Source organism: Coregonus lavaretus (assembly GCF_964263955.1).
Source record: "Coregonus lavaretus genome assembly, chromosome: 21".
Classification (NCBI taxonomy): Eukaryota; Metazoa; Chordata; class Actinopteri; order Salmoniformes; family Salmonidae; genus Coregonus; species Coregonus lavaretus.
The window spans coordinates 4,734,244-4,751,859 of record NC_140008.1 but is presented as its reverse complement, the minus strand read 5'-3'; the positions used below and the strand labels follow the sequence as shown (position 1 = coordinate 4,751,859).

At 49.7% G+C, this 17,616-nt stretch overlaps 1 protein-coding gene across 1 annotated transcript in view; it reads left to right on the top strand.

Annotated features, from left to right (window-relative positions):
• iqch (IQ motif containing H) overlaps positions 1 to 17,616 on the top strand; it is a gene marked incomplete at its 3' end in the record, with an annotated part of 126,524 nt that overhangs the window by 95,843 nt on the left and 13,065 nt on the right. Inside the window, 2 exon segments of the mRNA XM_084185687.1 lie at positions 4,564 to 4,722; positions 8,002 to 8,127. Coding sequence (XP_084041813.1) covers positions 4,564 to 4,722; positions 8,002 to 8,127 — 285 coding nt within the window.

The following is a 17,616-nucleotide window of genomic DNA, read 5'->3' as shown; positions in this document are numbered from 1 at the left end:
TTCAAAATACATCCGTCACTATATCACCTGGACATCACATGGACCTTCACATCACATGGACCTTCACATCACCTGGATTTTCACATCACCTGGACCTTCACATCACCCGGACCTTCACATCACATGGACCTTCACAACCGTCTCTATATCACCTGGATCTTCACATCACCTGGACCTTGGGACCGTGTGGAACTTCCCGTTCCATAGTTCTGTTTACCATTAATATAGTTATAAATATAACTGGGGAAGGAGGCATAAAATGGTTGAGTTGGTTTGCTGCAGTTTTAACATGCATTGCTATGATTAGCATGAATTGAATAGGATTGTCAGACAGACAGGATGGAGTCTAAGATCCTCCCTTCCTCTCATCTCCCCCCACAGACCACATAGACAGACAGAGGAGTGGGTGCATCCACCTTGTATACGTCCCAAATGGTACCCCTATTCCCTTAAAGCGCACTACCTTTTTGTGTTAGGACCCCGGTCAGTAGTAGTACGCTATAAAACATGTAGTGTGCCATTTGAGGGACACGTCTGCATTTTCAAAATCCCAATAGATTCAGACCTGTAGCCGGAGAGCTGCATCTCCTTTTATGTGACGAGGACGGAGAATGAGGAGAGGAGGAGGAGGAGGAGGAGGAGGTGGAGGAGGAGGAGGAGGAGGAGGAGGAGGAGGGTCACATCCCTGTGTGTTTGCCCTTGTCGTCCGCCTCCTCTAGTGTGATGGGGCCTCAGCTGGAGTACCGCACAGGGTTTTAATGGAACCTCTACAGAACCTACAGGGGCCAGCTGCTCTACTGTCCAGGCTTAGACCTCAACAGCCCTTTGTTAACGCTGACAATGAACGAGGCAGACACTGGGGGGGTTGGGTTCTTACGGTGTGTGTGTGTGTTTGTCTAGAATCTGTCAGTCCGTCACCCAGCCTAGTGCCTGGTATTAACCTGACAGGAGTTTAGTTAACACAGGATCAATAGATAGGGTTACAGACTGCACTCAGATATGTACTTAGACCTGCAAGCAGGGCACAGTGTCCACTTTGGCTTGAGCCTCTACTGACGGAGAGCTACCCTTAGTGTAGTCAGTGGGTTATGTTGGGGTGGGGTTGGTTTTTTTTCACTCTGTCTGTGCGTGTGTGTTGTGTGTATGTGCCTGTGTATGTGTGTGTGTGTGTGTGTGTGTGTGTGTGTGTGTTGTGTGCATGTGCTTGTGTGTGTGTGTGTGTGTGTGTGTGTGTGGTTCAGGAGTCAAGCAGCCATTTGCATGGTGCGTCAGCAGCAGTGTTTACTGTGACGAATAAGAGCACTGAGGAGAGCCAGGTGACAGCTCCCACTGCCGCTCAGTTATTAACAACTCCTTCAGCTGGGATTTATGTCTCTCAATGCGGAGAGGCCACAGCTAATGGAGTCCCAAACGACACCCTATTCGCTATGTAGTGCGCTACTTTTGACCAGAGCTCCATTGGCCCTGGTCAAAAGTAGTGCACTAGATAGAGGGAATAGGGTGTCGTTTTGGGACCCCATCCCAGGTTATTACGGGGAAATTAGCCATGTTTAAACAATGGGCCACGACCAGATGACCAGTCTTGACCCCTTTAATATACTTATAATGATGTCATTTACCATGCACAGTCTGGAATTAGTCTCTCTGTCTCCGTAGAGATCAGCTGAAGAGCTAGGTATTGGGCTGGCAGACAGGGGAACACACACACACACACACACACGAGAGAGAGAAGCTATACATGCCTTATAGGGTAAGGGTAGGTAACAACACATCTGCCACACTGATCCTCAACACGGGGGCCCCTCAGGGGTGCGTGCTCAGTCCCCTCCTGTACTCTCTGTTCACCCATGACTGCATGGCCAGGCACGACTCCAACGCCATCATTAAGTTTGCCGACGACACAACAGTGGTAGGCCTGATCACCGACAACGATGAGACAGCCTATAGGGAGGAGGTCAGAGATCTGGCCGTGTGGTGCCAGGACAACAACCTCTCCCTCAACGTGACCAAGACAAAGGAGATGATTGTGGACTACAGGAAAAAAAAGAGGACTGAGCACGCCCCCATTCTCATCGACGGGGCTGTAGTGGAACAGGTTGAGAGCTTCAAGTTCCTTGGTGTCCACATCACCAACGAACTATCATGGTCCAAACACACCAAGACAGTCGTGAAGAGGGCACAACAAAGCCTATTCCCCCTCAGGAGACTAAAAAGATTTGGCATGGGTCCTCAGATCCTCAAAAAATTCTACAGCTGCACCATCGAGAGCATCCTGACTGGTTGCATCACCGCCTGGTATGGCAACTGCTTGGCCTCCGACCGCAAGGCACTACAGAGGGTAGTGCGTACGGCCCAGTACATCACTGGGGCAAAGCTTCCTGCCATCCAGGACCTCTATACCAGGCGGTGTCAGAGGAAGGCCCTCAAAATTGTCAAAGACTCCAGCCACCCTAGTCATAGACTGTTCTCTCTGCTACCGCACGGCAAGCGGTACCGGAGTGCCAAGTCTAGGTCCAAAAGACTTCTCAACAGCTTCTACCCCCAAGCCATAAGACTCCTGAACAGCTAATCATGGCTACCCGGACTATTTGCACTGCCCCCCCACCCCATCCTTTTTACGCTGCTGCTACTCTGTTAAGTATTTATGCATAGTCACTTTAACTCTACCCACATGTACATATTACCTCAACTACCTCAACTAGCCGGTGCCCCCGCACATTGACTCTGCAACGGTACCCCCCTGTATATATAGCCTCCCTACTGTCACTTTATTTTACTTCTGCTCTTTTTTTCTCAACACATTTTTTGTTGTTGTTTTATTCTTACTTTTTTTGTTTAAAATAAATGCACTGTTGGTTAAGGGCTGTAAGTAAGCATTTCACTGTAATGTCTGCACCTGTTGTATTCGGCGCATGTGACCAATAAAATTTGATTTGATTTCATTTCATTTATTTCAAACTGTAGTATCCACATCTCTAAAGCTGGGGACATTAACAGTGTTTCTCTCCCCTAATGCCCCTCACGGTGGATCATATCAGGAGGACTAAAAGGTATTAATGCGTCATTTTTTTTTTTTACACTGTCCGATAATGATCTACCGTATTTTCCGCACTATAAGGCGCACCGGAGTATAAGCCGCAGCAGCTAAATTGAATGATGTGTACATATATAAGCCGCACTGGACTATAAGCCGCAGGTGTTTTAATGTTTAATTACCATATGTAAGGGTTCGTGCACAGAGGGGATTGTCGGGAAAGAGATGGCTGCTTGAGGAAGCTCCCATTTATTAACATTTCAACAAACAAGTTGCATATTTGCATAACGTATTCAAGTGTTACCATTTAGTGCAATAGTAGCTACAGAACATAAACTGTGCTGTGTAAACTGTACTGTATCACATAGCGTTTCAGACACATTCAACTTTCAAACTTAAACCGTGCGCTCCCAGCGCACATACCGGCAGTGATCTACAGCAGTGGTTTTCAACCAGTGGTCCTTGAGGGAGTGCTAGGGGTTCCCCAGCAAAATTAGTTAATAGCGTCACAATCATTTAACAACTTAACTTTGGTTATTTTTGAAAAACCTTGAAAAAGTGTGCACATCTTTGAATATGTATCTACATTATAGCCTACAGTAGTACCATAACAAAAAACAAAGCTTACAGCGCTTGACGAGGCAATATCAATGGCTAAATTAAATGTGTTTTTTTTAAAGTGCGTAAGCCTAAAGTTGCAGCAACACGGCTGCTTAAAATATACGGTAATCAGCCTACCAGAAAAGTCATTAATCCTCGTCTTCATCTTTTAGGCTAAGGTGCAGTACACGGCTGTAACCAGAAAAGTCAAGTCATTAATCCTCATCTCCGTCTTCTTCCTGCGTACTAAAACCACCAAAGTTCTCATCTTCAGTGTCGGAAACTAACAGGCTCAGGGTAATGTCTGTCTGTCTTGCTCTCGTTCTGTCTCTCGTTCTGTCTCTCGTACCACTCTCGGTTCCACTTTTACTTTTGCGCGCTACCTGTCTCACTCTTTTCCGGCCTCCAGGTTTTCCTGCTGGAGCCCGCCGCTTAAAGGTGGTCGGGCGCGGACCGGTCATAGAGCCCATAGAGTTAAAGTTGGTGGACTGTAACCTGTAAAATCCATAGATTTAGGAGGTCTTCTAGTGGCCGTTAGCTGTAAAAATCCATAGATTAGCCGCACCGTTATATAAGCCGCAGGGTCGAAAAATGGGGGAAAAGGCGCGGCTTATAGTCCGAAAATTACGGTAATAATAATCTTAAATGTGTATTGATTGATTTCAGATGAAGCTACGACCTTAAGGACTGTATCTGATTACTATAAATGGTTGTTGGTTTTTATATTAAACCGGTTTGTTTCTGTTTGAATGTGGAGTTGTATTCCCTTAATCCTGATGTGAGTCTCTGTGCAGTAGCATGAAGAACTAAAAGGTCCTGATAAAACACACCATCTGATAGAAACACACCACTATTAAAAGTCATTTTTGTTGTTTTCATGTCAGTTCATTGACTGAGTGGTGATGTGATGTGGCTATTCTTCTGTTTAGGTGTGGGCAGTAGACCTGGACCTAAGCTATAGTAACCAGCTGGCCATGACCCAGCTGATGCTGATGATGACGGGGGGAAACCTGGACTGTCGGACCAGTCGTCTGGAGATCCCCCTCACCAAGCCGTGCCCGCGCCAGAAAGGATCCAAACAACCTGCTGTAGGCTTTTCTTTAGTTTCACATCTCTGTTATCCTAAAACAGATTTTAGAATCCTGTTTCTTCCTGTAGAATGCCCCATGACCCCCATGACACACATGACCTCCATGACCCCCCATGACCCCCATGACCCCCACTGACCTGCTTCTCACCCCCCCCCACCACCTCCTCCACCACCACCACCTCCACCTCCTCCACAACCCCCACCTCCTCCACCACCACCCCCACCACCCCCACCTCCTCCACCACCACCTCCACCTCCTCCTCCACCACCTCCTCCTCCACCACCCCCACCACCTCCACCTCCTCCTCCTCTACCTCCTCCTCCTCCACCACCCCCACCACCTCCACCTCCTCCTCCACCACCCCCACTACCTCCACCTCCTCCTCCACCACCCCCTCCACCTCCTCCTCCTCCTCCACCACCCCCACCACCTCCACCACCCCCACCACCTCCACCTCCTCCTCTTCCACCTCCTCCACCTCCACCACCTCCTCCTCCACCTCCTCCTCCTCCACCTCCACCTCCTCCTCCACCACCCCCACTACCTCCACCTCCTCCTCCACCACCTCCTCCTCCACCACCCCCATCACCTCCTCCACCTCCTCCACCTCCACCTCCTCCTCCTCCTCCACCTCCACCTCCTCCTCCAACACCCCTCAGGCCTTATTGCTTAAATCTATCATTGAATATTATCTTAGTGTGTCACAATAAGATCCACCCACAGTGTTTATTTATTTAAATACAACTAAATAGTGTAATTACGCCCTCCCTGCTCTGGCCTGAACCCAACTGGTGCTTAGCCGCTAAATTAATCCATTATCATTTTGACTGATGAGCCTGGATAATGAAGCCATTAATAATGCATAGATGTAGTGTTCATTATGCATGCTGTGTTGTGTGTTTTTGCCTGCCTGAACAGAGCGCCGCATTAGATCAGCTTGACAGGCATCAGCCCTCTAAACAATACACTCCTTTTATTAAGGGAGACAACAGGAGTCTACGCTTGTTAGTCCACGACTGCTGTTATTTTATCAAACATCCTTTTACATTCATTTAGTGTGTGTGTGTGTGTGTGTGTGTGTGTGTGTGTGTGTGTGTGTGTGTGTGTGTGTGTGTGTGTGTGTGTGTGTGTGTGTGTGTGTGTGTGTGTGTGTGTGTGTGTGTGTGTTCGTATGTGCGTGAGTGCGCTTGTGTGTGTGTCTCAATGCACCAGTAACACAACATTATGTCTCAGACCCTGTGCTCTGCTGCGTGATAATGTCTTTAGAACTGGCCTATCATTAGAGACCACTGGATATTACAAACACAATTAAATCCCTGCTGGGCAGACAGCCTTTTATTGTTGTGTGAGGAGACTGAGGAGACTGGCTCTGACAAATGGAAGCACACAGCCATCACAACGAGTTCTGGGCTGAAGCTGGGTTTCTGAAGCAGACCGGGGCTTTTAGTCCTGCTGCTGGGTCTCTGAAGCAGACCGGGGCTTTTAGTCCTGCTGCTGGGTCTCTGAAGCAGACCGGGGCTTTTAGTCCTGCTGCTGGGTTTCTGAAGCAGACCGGGGCTTTTAGTCCTGCTGCTGGGTCTCTGAAACAGACCGGGGCTTTTAGTCCTGCTGCTGGGTCTCTGAAGCAGACCGGGGCTTTTAGTCCTGCTGCTGGGTCTCTGAAGCAGACCGGGGCTTTTAGTCCTGCTGCTGGGTCTCTGAAGCAGACCGGGGCTTTTAGTCCTGCTGCTGGGTCTCTGAAGCAGACCGGGGCAACCGTCTAGATCCCTCTGAACCCTGACCTCTGAACTAATCAACCTTTCTAGTGTTTACTTAACTTAGGACACACTGTCTCTGAGTCAGTTGGCTTCTACGTAATAACTGTTATGGATAGAAGTATTGTGCTGTTGTGTGTTTGCCCATAGTAATAGAATGGTACATTCAGACAAATTGCCGTTGTCTTAGAGGCTTTGGCCTTTGTTTTGCCTCACTATTCTGATTGTGTTCTTTATCCCGAAAGTAAAACTAAGACTATTGGAGTCATGATGCTATCAACTGTATCATGTATCTGGCACCACATGTCAGTGACCTGGCATGTCTTTTCAAACATTAATTTGTTCCTCCCTCCAATTAATTATGGAAGGCCCAACAGTTAACCCACATGTGCCCCTGCTGCCCCAGCGCTCATCATGTTCGCTAATCACACATACTCCCCAAACACCGTTATTACAATCACACAGTATTCTCCCCAACCCCAACACTGTCTGACCCTAAGGACGTGTGTAGGAACTTCAGCGATCTCTACTCCATCCACACTGGCACCACAATGCTCCATGACAATTAAACTTTAACCCAGGATGTAATTCAATATTATGCTCCATAATAATGAGGTGATCTGCCACACACCCCGGCCAATAGGTTCAACATTATGCTCCATAATAATGAAGTGATCTGCCACACACATTAGATTACTGAACCCTCAAAGGTACAGTATAGATGCTATTGTTAAAGGTCGAATTTGGGCAAAAACACCAGGTAATTTAATGCTAACAATTTTTTGGGGGGATGAATAAGATATTTGGATACAGAAGTGCCTTTTCTTACCGATCTCTACAGCTTCCGTCCAAAAACAAATCCTGTGAAACGACAACACAAACTGGAGGAGTTACTGGCTAGCTACAGTGGCTAGCTTAGCTAACGAACTAGCTACATCACGTCAACGCATACTGGAGGAGTTACTGGCTAGCTACAGTGGCTAGCTTAGCTAGCGAACTAGCTACGTCACGTCAACGCATACTGGAGGAGTTACTGGCTAGCTACAGTGGCTAGCTTAGCTAACGAACTAGCTACATCGGTCGCGGCGCGCATGACCAGAATGACACCAAAGGCACACCCCATTTCTGTTCGAAAATTTAGAAAGGGGCAGAGTTGGACCGTTTTTCGTGGCCAAAGTCGACCTTTAAAACCAAATAGGAGTGATAATACACCATCCACCCACCAGGCTTCATACATCTTATTTACCTCTCACACAGTCTGTCTCTCTGACTTTGTCTCTTTACATTGTAGTCATTTAGCAGACACTCTTATCCACAGCGACTTACAGTAGCGAGTGCATACATTTTCATATTTGTTCGTACTGGTCCCCCCGTGGGAATCGAACCCACAACGCTGGCGTTGCAAGTGCCACGCTCTACCAACTGAGCCACACGGGACCGATCTCTTCTCAGCTTCCTGTCTCTGTGGCTTCATCTTCATTCTTCTTAATGATTCTAGTAATGGTAACGGTTCTCTCTACAGCTCCCAGCGGTGGCCAGTCACTACGCTGTCCTGGGGAGCCGGCTACTCCACACCAACCTGTCCATGGTGCACTACAATGTCTTCTTCCAGATGTGCAAGGCTCAAGGCATCGGCTTCGACATCAAGGTACAGCGTTGTCTCAGTGTAGCCTAAACACAGAGTTACATATGGGGTAAACAAAACATAAAGTCATAAATACAACAGAAAATATAAAAAATATATATACAGTCTGTGCAAATGTAGCATGTTATGGAGGTATCAGTATATCCTAAATGTTGCTGTATCAATGGCAAGTAACAATATAGTGGTTTTACAACGGCACCTGTTTTACAACGGCACCTGTGAACCAATAAAAACTGTTTTATTGTTTTATTTTATTTTATTTAACCTTTATTTAACCAGGTAAGCCAGTTGAGAACAAGTTCTCATTTACAACTGCGACCTGGCCAAGATAAAGCAAAGCAGTGCGATAAAAACAACAACAACACAGAGTTACATATGGGGTAAAACAAAACATAAAGTCAAAAATACTACAGAAAATCTATATACAGTGTGTGCAAATGTAGTAAATTATGGCGGTAAGGCAATAAATAGGCCATAGTGCAAAAATAGTTACAATTTCGTATTAACACTGGAGTGATAGATGTGCAAAAGATGATGTGCAAATAGAGATACTAGGGTGCAAATTAGCAAAATAAATAACAATATGGGGATGAGGTAGTTGGATGGGCTTATTTCAGAATGGCTGTGTGCAGGTGCAGTGATCGGTAAGCTGCTCTGACAACTGATGCTTAAAGTTAGTGAGGGAGATAAGAGTCTCCAGCTTCAGACATTTTTGCAGTTCGTTCCAGTCATTGGCAGCAGAGAACTGGAAGGAATGGCGGCCAAAGGAGGTGTTGGCTTTGGGGATGACCAGTGAGATATACCTGCTGGAGCGCAGACTACGGGTGGGTGTTGCTATGGTGACCAGTGAGCTAAGATAAGACGGGGATTTGCCTAGCAGAGATTTATAGATGGCCTGGAGCCAGTGGGTTTGGCGACAAATATTTAGTGAGGGCCAGCCAACAAGAGCGTACAGGTCACAATGGTGGGTAGTATATGGGGCTTTGGTGACAAAACGGATGGCACTGTGATAGACTACATCCAATTTGCTGAGTAGAGTGTTGGAGGCTATTTTGTAAATGACATCGCCGAGGTCAAGGATCGGTAGGATAGTCAGTTTTATGAGGGCATGTTTGGCAGCATGAGTGTGTCAGGGCGTGTGTAGGTGTGGTGTAGGAAATCAGATGCAGGACGCAGACGGTAGGTTCCAAAAGCTGTATTCCGACCCAAACACAGGCAACAGGGCAACAAAGCCCAACAGCTAAACTACGCCAAAGGCGTGTAGGCAAAATGCGCACAAACAGGTGCGACAAAAATAGTAGTGCACGAAACAAGTGCAAAATGAGCTCCAGCGCAGTGGAGAGAAATATGCTCAACCGAGCAAACACAACACTGACGAAAACAATCACACACAACACAAGACAACCACAACGAGAAACTTATAGGATACTAATCACGTAAAACAGAAACAGGTGTGACACAAACAGACAAAAGCAAACGAACATGAAAACATAAATCGGTGGCAGCTAGAATTCCGGAGACGACGAACGCCGAAGCCTGCCCGAACAAGGGAGAGAGGCAGCCTCGGCCGAAACCGTGACAGTACCCCCCCCTTGACGCGCGGCTCCAGACGCGCGCCGACTCCGGCCTTGGGGACGACCCGGAGGCCGCGGCGCAGGGCGCGTCGGATACCCCCGATGGAATTCCGTCAGGAGCGACGGGTCCAAGATGTCTCTCCTCGGCACCCAGCACCGCTCCTCCGGACCGTACCCCTCCCACTCCACTAGATACTGAAGACCCCCTCTCCGACGTCTAGAATCCAAGATGGATCTCACGGTGTACGCCGGTGCCCCCTCGATGTCCAACGGGGGCGGGGGGGTCTCCAAGATCTCATGTTCTTGGAGCGGGCCTGCTACCACCGGCCTGAGAAGGGACACATGGAACGAGGGGTTAATACACTTATACTCCACTGGCAACTGTAATCTATAACAAACCTCGTTCAACCTTCTCAGGACTTTAAATGGCCCTACAAACCGCCGACCCAGTTTCCGACAGGGCAGGCGGAGGGGCAGGTTTCTGGCAGAGAGCCAGACTCGATCTCCAGGTGCGTACACAGGCCCCTCACTGCGGTGTAGGTCGGCGCTCGTCTTCTGTCGACGTATGGCACGCTGCAGATGGACGTGTGCAGCGTCCCACGTCTCCTCCGAGCGCCGCACCCACTCATCCACAGCGGGGGCCTCGATCTGGCTCTCATGCCATGGTGCCAGAACCGGCTGGTACCCTAAAACACACTGAAAAGGGGTTAGTTGGGTGGAGGAGTGGCGAAGAGAGTTCTGTGCCATCTCAGCCCAGGGCACATATCTCGCCCACTCCTCCGGCCGGTCCCGGCAGTATGTTCTGAGAAACCTGCCCACATCCTGGTTTACGCGTTCCACCTGCCCATTACTCTCCGGGTGGTAACCCGAGGTGAGACTCACCGAGACCCCCAACCGCTCCATAAAAGCTCTCCAGACTCTGGAGGTGAATTGGGGACCCCGGTCAGCCACAATGTCCTCGGGCACCCCGTAGTGCCGGAACACATGAGTGAATAGTGCTTCGGCGGTTTGTAGGGCAGTAGGAAGACCCGGCATGGGGAGCAAACGACAGGCCTTAGAGAACCGATCCACAACGACCAGGAGTGTAGTATTCCCTTGAGAGAGGGGAAGGTCAGTTATAAAATCCACCGAGAGGTGGGACCATGGTCGTTGTGGAACGGGCAGGGGTAGTAACTTACCCCTAGGCAGATGTCTAGGCGCCTTACACTGGGCGCACACCGAGCAGGAGGAAACATAAACCCTCACATCCCTGGCCAACGTAGGCCACCAATATTTGGCACTAAGACAGTGCACTGTCCGGCCGATACCCGGATGTCCAGAGGAGGGTGACGTGTGAGCCCAATAGATCAATCGATCCCGACACTCGAGCGGAACATACTTCCGACCCTCCGGGCATTGTGGTGGACTAGGGTCGGTGCGTAATGCCCGCTCGAGCTCAGAATCGAGCTCCCACACCACCGGTGCCACTAGACACGACTCCGGCAGTATGGGAGTGGGCTCCACGGACCTCTCCTCCCCGTCATACCGCCGAGACAGTGCATCTGCCTTACCGTTTTGTGACCCAGGGATGTAGGTGATCTTAAAAGAGAAACGGGTCAAAAACATACTCCATCTAGCCTGTCGAGGGTTCAGCCTCCTCGCTGCCCGGATGTACTCCAGGTTACGGTGGTCCGTCAAAATGAGGAAAGGGTGTTGAGCCCCCTCAAGCCAGTGCCTCCACACCTTAAGGGCTTGGACCACAGCTAACAGCTCCCTGTCCCCTACGTCATAATTTCGCTCCGCCGGGCTGAGCTTCTTGGAATAGAAGGCAACGGGGCGGAGTTTAGGTGGCGCGCCTGACCGTTGGGACAGCACGGCGCCAATACCGGCTTCAGACGCGTCCACCTCTACCTGAAATGGTAAGGAGGGATCCGGATGCGCCAGCACCGGAGCCGAGGTGAACAGGTCCTTCAGCTTCTTAAAAGCCCTGTCCGCCTCGACTGACCACTGCAGACGCACCGGGCCCCCCTTTAAGAGAGACGTGATGGGAGCTGCCACCTGCCCAAAACCCCGGATAAACCTCCGGTAGTAATTCGCAAACCCCAAAAACTGCTGCACCTCTTTCACAGTGGTTGGTGTTTGCCAATTACTCACGGCTGACACTCGGTCTACCTCCATCTTCACCCCTGACGCAGACAACTGATACCCTAAGAAGGAAATCGACTCCTGGAAAAACAGACACTTCTCTGCCTTCACATACAGGTCGTGCTCCACCAGCCTCCGCAACACTCTGCGCACCAGGGCCACATGCTCGACACGGGTAGGTGAGTACACGAGGATGTCATCTATGTACACCACCACTCCCTGTCCCTGCATGTCCCTGAAGATCTCATCCACGAATGATTGGAAAACTGACGGAGCATTCATCAACCCGTATGGCATGACGAGATACTCGTAATGGCCCGAGGTGGTACTAAAGGCTGTTTTCCATTCATCATCCTTCCTGATGCGCACCAAGTTGTACGCGCTCCTGAGATCTAATTTCGTGAAGAAACGCGCCCCATGCAACGACTCAGTCATGGTCGCAATCAGCGGGAGTGGATAACTATACTTCACCGTAATCTGATTGAGACCACGGTAGTCGATGCACGGACGCAACCCCCCATCCTTCTTCTTCACGAAAAAGAAACTCGAGGACGCGGGGGAAGTGGACGGCCGTATGTATCCTTGTCTCAGTGATTCGTCTATGTAAACCTCCATAGCTTTCTTCTCCTCCTGAGACAGAGGATACACATGACTCCGTGGGAGCGCAGCTCCTGCCTGAAGGTCTATCGCACAATCCCCCTGCCTATGGGGTGGCAATCGCGTCGCCCTCGCCTTACTAAACGCGATAGCCAGATCCCCATACTCAGGTGGAATGTGCACTGCGGGCACCTGGTTTGGACTTTCCACCGAGGTAGCCCCTAAGGAAACGCCCAAACATCTACCCACACACTGAGCAGACCACTCCTTCAGAGCCCTCTCCTGCCACGAAATAACGGGGTTATGGGTACTTAACCAGGGCATGCCCAGCACCACCGGATACGCAGGAGAGTCAATCAGAAACAGTTGTATTATCTCCTGATGACTCCCCTGCGCACACATCCTAAGTGGCGCCGTGACCTCCCTGATTAAGCCCGTACCCAACGGACGACTATCTAGGGCGTGAACGGGAAAAGGAACTTCCACAGGGAGAAGGGGAAACCCTAACTCTAAACAAAACTTCTTATCAATGAAATTCCCAGCCGCGCCTGAATCTACCAGCGCCTTACACTGGGAATGAGGTGCCACCTGCGGAAAACACACAGGCATACAAAAATGGGCAACAGTGAGCTCTGGGTGAGTGGGGCGCCTACTCACCTGGAGGGAATCCCCAGTGCGGGACCTGTCGTCATCTCCCCGAGGAGGCCATCCCCAGCACCTAGCCGCGGTGTGTCCTCCCCGACCACAGTTGGTGCAGTGGATGGACCCCCCACTCTGCCGACTCCTCCTACCTCTAGCGCCAGCGCCCCCGAGCTCCATAGGACACGGCTCGGGTGCGCTGGAGGATGGAATGGACGGACCCCCCTCAGGACGTCCGCGGGTAGCCAATAGGTTATCCAACCTAATTGACATGTCGACCAGCTGGTCGAAAGTGAGACTGGCGTCCCGACAGGCCAGCTCCCGACGGACGTCCTCTCTGAGGCTACATCGGTAGAGATCGATGAGGGCCCGATCATTCCACCCTGCATCTGCCGCTAGAGTACGGAATTCGAGTGCGAATTCCTGGGCACTCCTCCTCCCCTGCCTAAGGAAGACCAGACGCTCCCCCGCCGCTTTCCCCTCCGGGGGATGGTCGAACACCGCCCTAAAGCGGCGGGAGAACTCGGTGTAGGTGATGGTCGTGGCGTCGATCTTCCTCCACTCTGCGTTGGCCCACTCCAACGCTTTACCGGCCAGGCAGGAGATTAGGGCGGACACGCTCTCATGCCCTGAAGGTGCCGGATGGACTGTGGCCAGGTACAGCTCGACCTGGAGCAAGAACCCCTGACACCCAGCCGCTGTCCCGTCGTAAGCCCTCGGGAGAGATAGACGGACTCCTCGATGTTCCGGTGCTGGAACGGGCGGGCTGACCGATGGTGCTGGCTGGGCGGGCGGTGGTGGAGGCGAACCCCAGCCTCGGAGTGTGGAAATAACCTCCTGCAGGGCGTTCCCCATCTGCAGGAGTTGCTCCTGCTGATCCCGAACCTGGGCCTCCAGTCTTGTCTGGGCTGCTTCTGCTCCTGCTGATTCCATGTGTGGTGTGTGATTCTGTCAGGGCGTGTGTAGGTGTGGTGTAGGAAATCAGATGCAGGACGCAGACGGTAGGTTCCAAAAGCTGTATTCCGACCCAAACACAGGCAACAGGGCAACAAAGCCCAACAGCTAAACTACGCCAAAGGCGTGTAGGCAAAATGCGCACAAACAGGTGCGACAAAAATAGTAGTGCACGAAACAAGTGCAAAATGAGCTCCAGCGCAGTGGAGAGAAATATGCTCAACCGAGCAAACACAACACTGACGAAAACAATCACACACAACACAAGACAACCACAACGAGAAACTTATAGGATACTAATCACGTAAAACAGAAACAGGTGTGACACAAACAGACAAAAGCAAACGAACATGAAAACATAAATCGGTGGCAGCTAGAATTCCGGAGACGACGAACGCCGAAGCCTGCCCGAACAAGGGAGAGAGGCAGCCTCGGCCGAAACCGTGACAGAGTGAAGGAGGCTTTGTTTCGAAATTCAAGGTTTTTTCTTTATTTTTACTATTTTCTACATTGTAGAATAATAGTGAAGACATCAAAACTATGAAGTAACACATATGGAATCATGTAGTAACCAAAAAAGTGTTAAACAAATCAAAATATATTTTATATTTGAGATTCTTCAAAGTAGCCACCCTTTGCCTTGATGGCAGCTTTGCACACGCTTGGCATTCTCCCAACCAGCTTCATGAGGTAGTCACCCGGACTCATCGCTACCAGCTAGCTGCAACAAAATGGACGTTGAGGTCTGGCTAATCATCCTGAGCTAGGCCCATCTCCCATCTCCCGGCTATCTACCTCTCTGTCAATGTGACGGGACCACCTAGTGTTGACACGGAGCCCAGCCGATCCTACACGACTGGTCTGCCGACGAAATCGTCTGATGAGGTAGATTTTACAACAGGCTTCCCGTTACGACGTTGACCACGAAGATTCCATCTGCTAGCCCCGGCCTGCTAGCACACGCTAGCCGTGCCCTCTTGCTCGCTAGTGCTTTAGCAGCCCCCGAACTACCTCCGAACTATCCTATTGCTGTTCACCGGACCTTATAACTCAGCTATACAGCTGATGTCTGCTGGACTGTTCCTTCTTACGGTACTGCATCCTGTTTATGTTTAGCCTCAGCCCAAACTGTGTCGTCATTACCAGCTGTTGTCTTAGCTCTCTCAAATTACACCTTGATTGCTTTATGCCTCTCTCCCTTGTCAATATGGTTAGCTTATTGTTGTTTCGGTTATTTCTAATTGTACTATTTCACTGTAGATCCCCCAGCCCAGCTAAACCTGCCTTAGATAGCTCCTTTGTCCCACCCCCCATACATGCGGAGACCGACTCAATTGGTGCCTCCAGTGATGCTATCTCTTTCATTGTTACCCAACGCTTAGGTTTACCTCCACTTTACTCATATCCTTCCATATCCTCATATCCTTCCATACTCATATCCTTCCATATCTGTACATAATGCCCTGAATCTTTTCTACAACGCCCGGAAATCTGCCCCCTTTATTCTATGTACCCAACGCACTAGAAGACCAGTTCTTAAAGCCTTTAGCCGTATCCTTATTCTAGTCCTCCTCTGTTCCTCTGGTGATGTAAAGGCTAACCCAGGCCCTGCAGCCCTCAGTATCACTCCTACTCCCCAGGCGCTATCATTTGCTGACTTCTGTAATCGCAAAAGTCTTGGTTTCTTGCACGTAAATATCAGAAGTCTACTTCCTAAGTTTGAGTTATTCACTGCGTTAGCACACTCCGCCAACCCTGATGTTCTAGCAGTGTCTGAATCCTGGCTTAGGAAGGCCACCAAAAATTCTGAAATTTCCATCCCCAACTATAACATTTTCCGTCTAGATAGAACTGCCAAAGGGGGTGGAGTTGCAATCTACTGTAGAGATAGCCTGCAGAGCTCTATCATACTATCCAGGTCTGTGCCCAAACAGTTTGAGCTTCTACTTCTAAAAATCCACCTTTCCAGAAATAAGTCTCTCACTGTTGCCGCTTGCTACAGACCCCCCTCAGCCCCCAGCTGTGCCCTGGATACCATATGTGAATTGATTGCCCCCCATTTATCCTCAGAGTTCGTACTGCTTGGTGACCTAAATTGGGATATGCTTAACACCCCGGCCATCCTACAATCCAAACTAGATGCCCTCAATCTCACACAAATTATCAACGAACCTACCAGGTACAACCCTAAATCCGTAAACATGGGTACCCTCATAGATATCATCCTGACTAACTTACCCTCTAAATACACCTCCGCTGTCTTCAACCAGGATCTCAGCGATCACTGCCTTATTGCCTGCGTCCGTAACGGGTCCGCGGTCAAACGACCACCCCTCATCACTGTCAAACGCTCCCTAAAATACTTTAGCGAGCAGGCCTTCCTAATTGACCTGGCCCAGGTATCCTGGATGGATATAGATCTCATTCCGTCAGTAGAGGATGCCTGGTTGTTCTTTAAAAGTAATTTCCTCTCAATCTTAAATAAACATGCCCCATTCAAAAAATACAGAACTAAGAATAGATATAGCCCCTGGTTCTCCTCAGACTTGACCAGCACAAAAACATCCTGTGGCGTACTGGATTAGCATCAAATAGCCCCCGCGATATGCAACTTTTCAGGGAAGTTAGGAACCAATATACACAAGCAGTCAGGAAAGCAAAGGCTAACTTTTTCAAACAGAAATTTGCATCCTGTAGCACTAACTCCAAAAAGTTTTGGGACACTGTAAAGTCCATGGAGAATAAGAGCACTTCCTCCCAGCTGCCCACTGCACTGAGGCTAGGAAACACTATCACCACCGATAAATCTACAATAATCGAGAATTTCAACAAGCATTTTGCTACGGCTGGCCATGCTTTCCACCTGGCTACCACTACCCCGGCCACCAACTCTGCACCCTCCGCTGCAACTTGCCCATGCCCCCCCCCCCGCTTCTCCTTCACACAAATTCAGACAGCTGATGTTCTGAAAGAGCTGCAAAATCTGGACCCCTACAAATCAGCTGGGCTAGACAATCTGGACCCTTTCTTTCTAAAACTAGCCGCAGAAATTGTCGCAACCCCTATTACTAGCCTGTTCAACCTCTCTTTCGTAACGTCTGAGATCCCCAGAGATTGGAAAGCTGCCGCGGTCATCCCCCTCTTCAAAGGGGGTGACACTCTAGATCCAAACTGTTACAGATCTATATCCATCCTGCCCTGCCTTTCGAAAGTATTTGAAAGCCAAGTTAACAAACAGATCACCAACCATTTCGAATCCCACCGTACCTTCTCCGCTATGCAATCCGGTTTCCGAGCTGGTCATGGGTGCACTTCAGCCACGCTCAAGGTCCTAAACGATATTATAACCGCGATCGATAATAGACAGTACTGTGCAGCCGTCTTCATCGACCTGGCCAAGGCTTTCGACTCTGTCAACCACCGCATTCTTATTGGCAGACTAAATAGCCTTGGTTTCTCAAATGACTGCCTCGCCTGGTTCACCAACTACTTCTCAGATAGAGTTCAATGTGTGAAATCGGAGGGCCTGTTGTCTGGACCTATGGCAGTCTCTATGGGGGTGCCACAGGGTTCAATTCTTGGGCCGACTCTTTTCTCCGTGTAT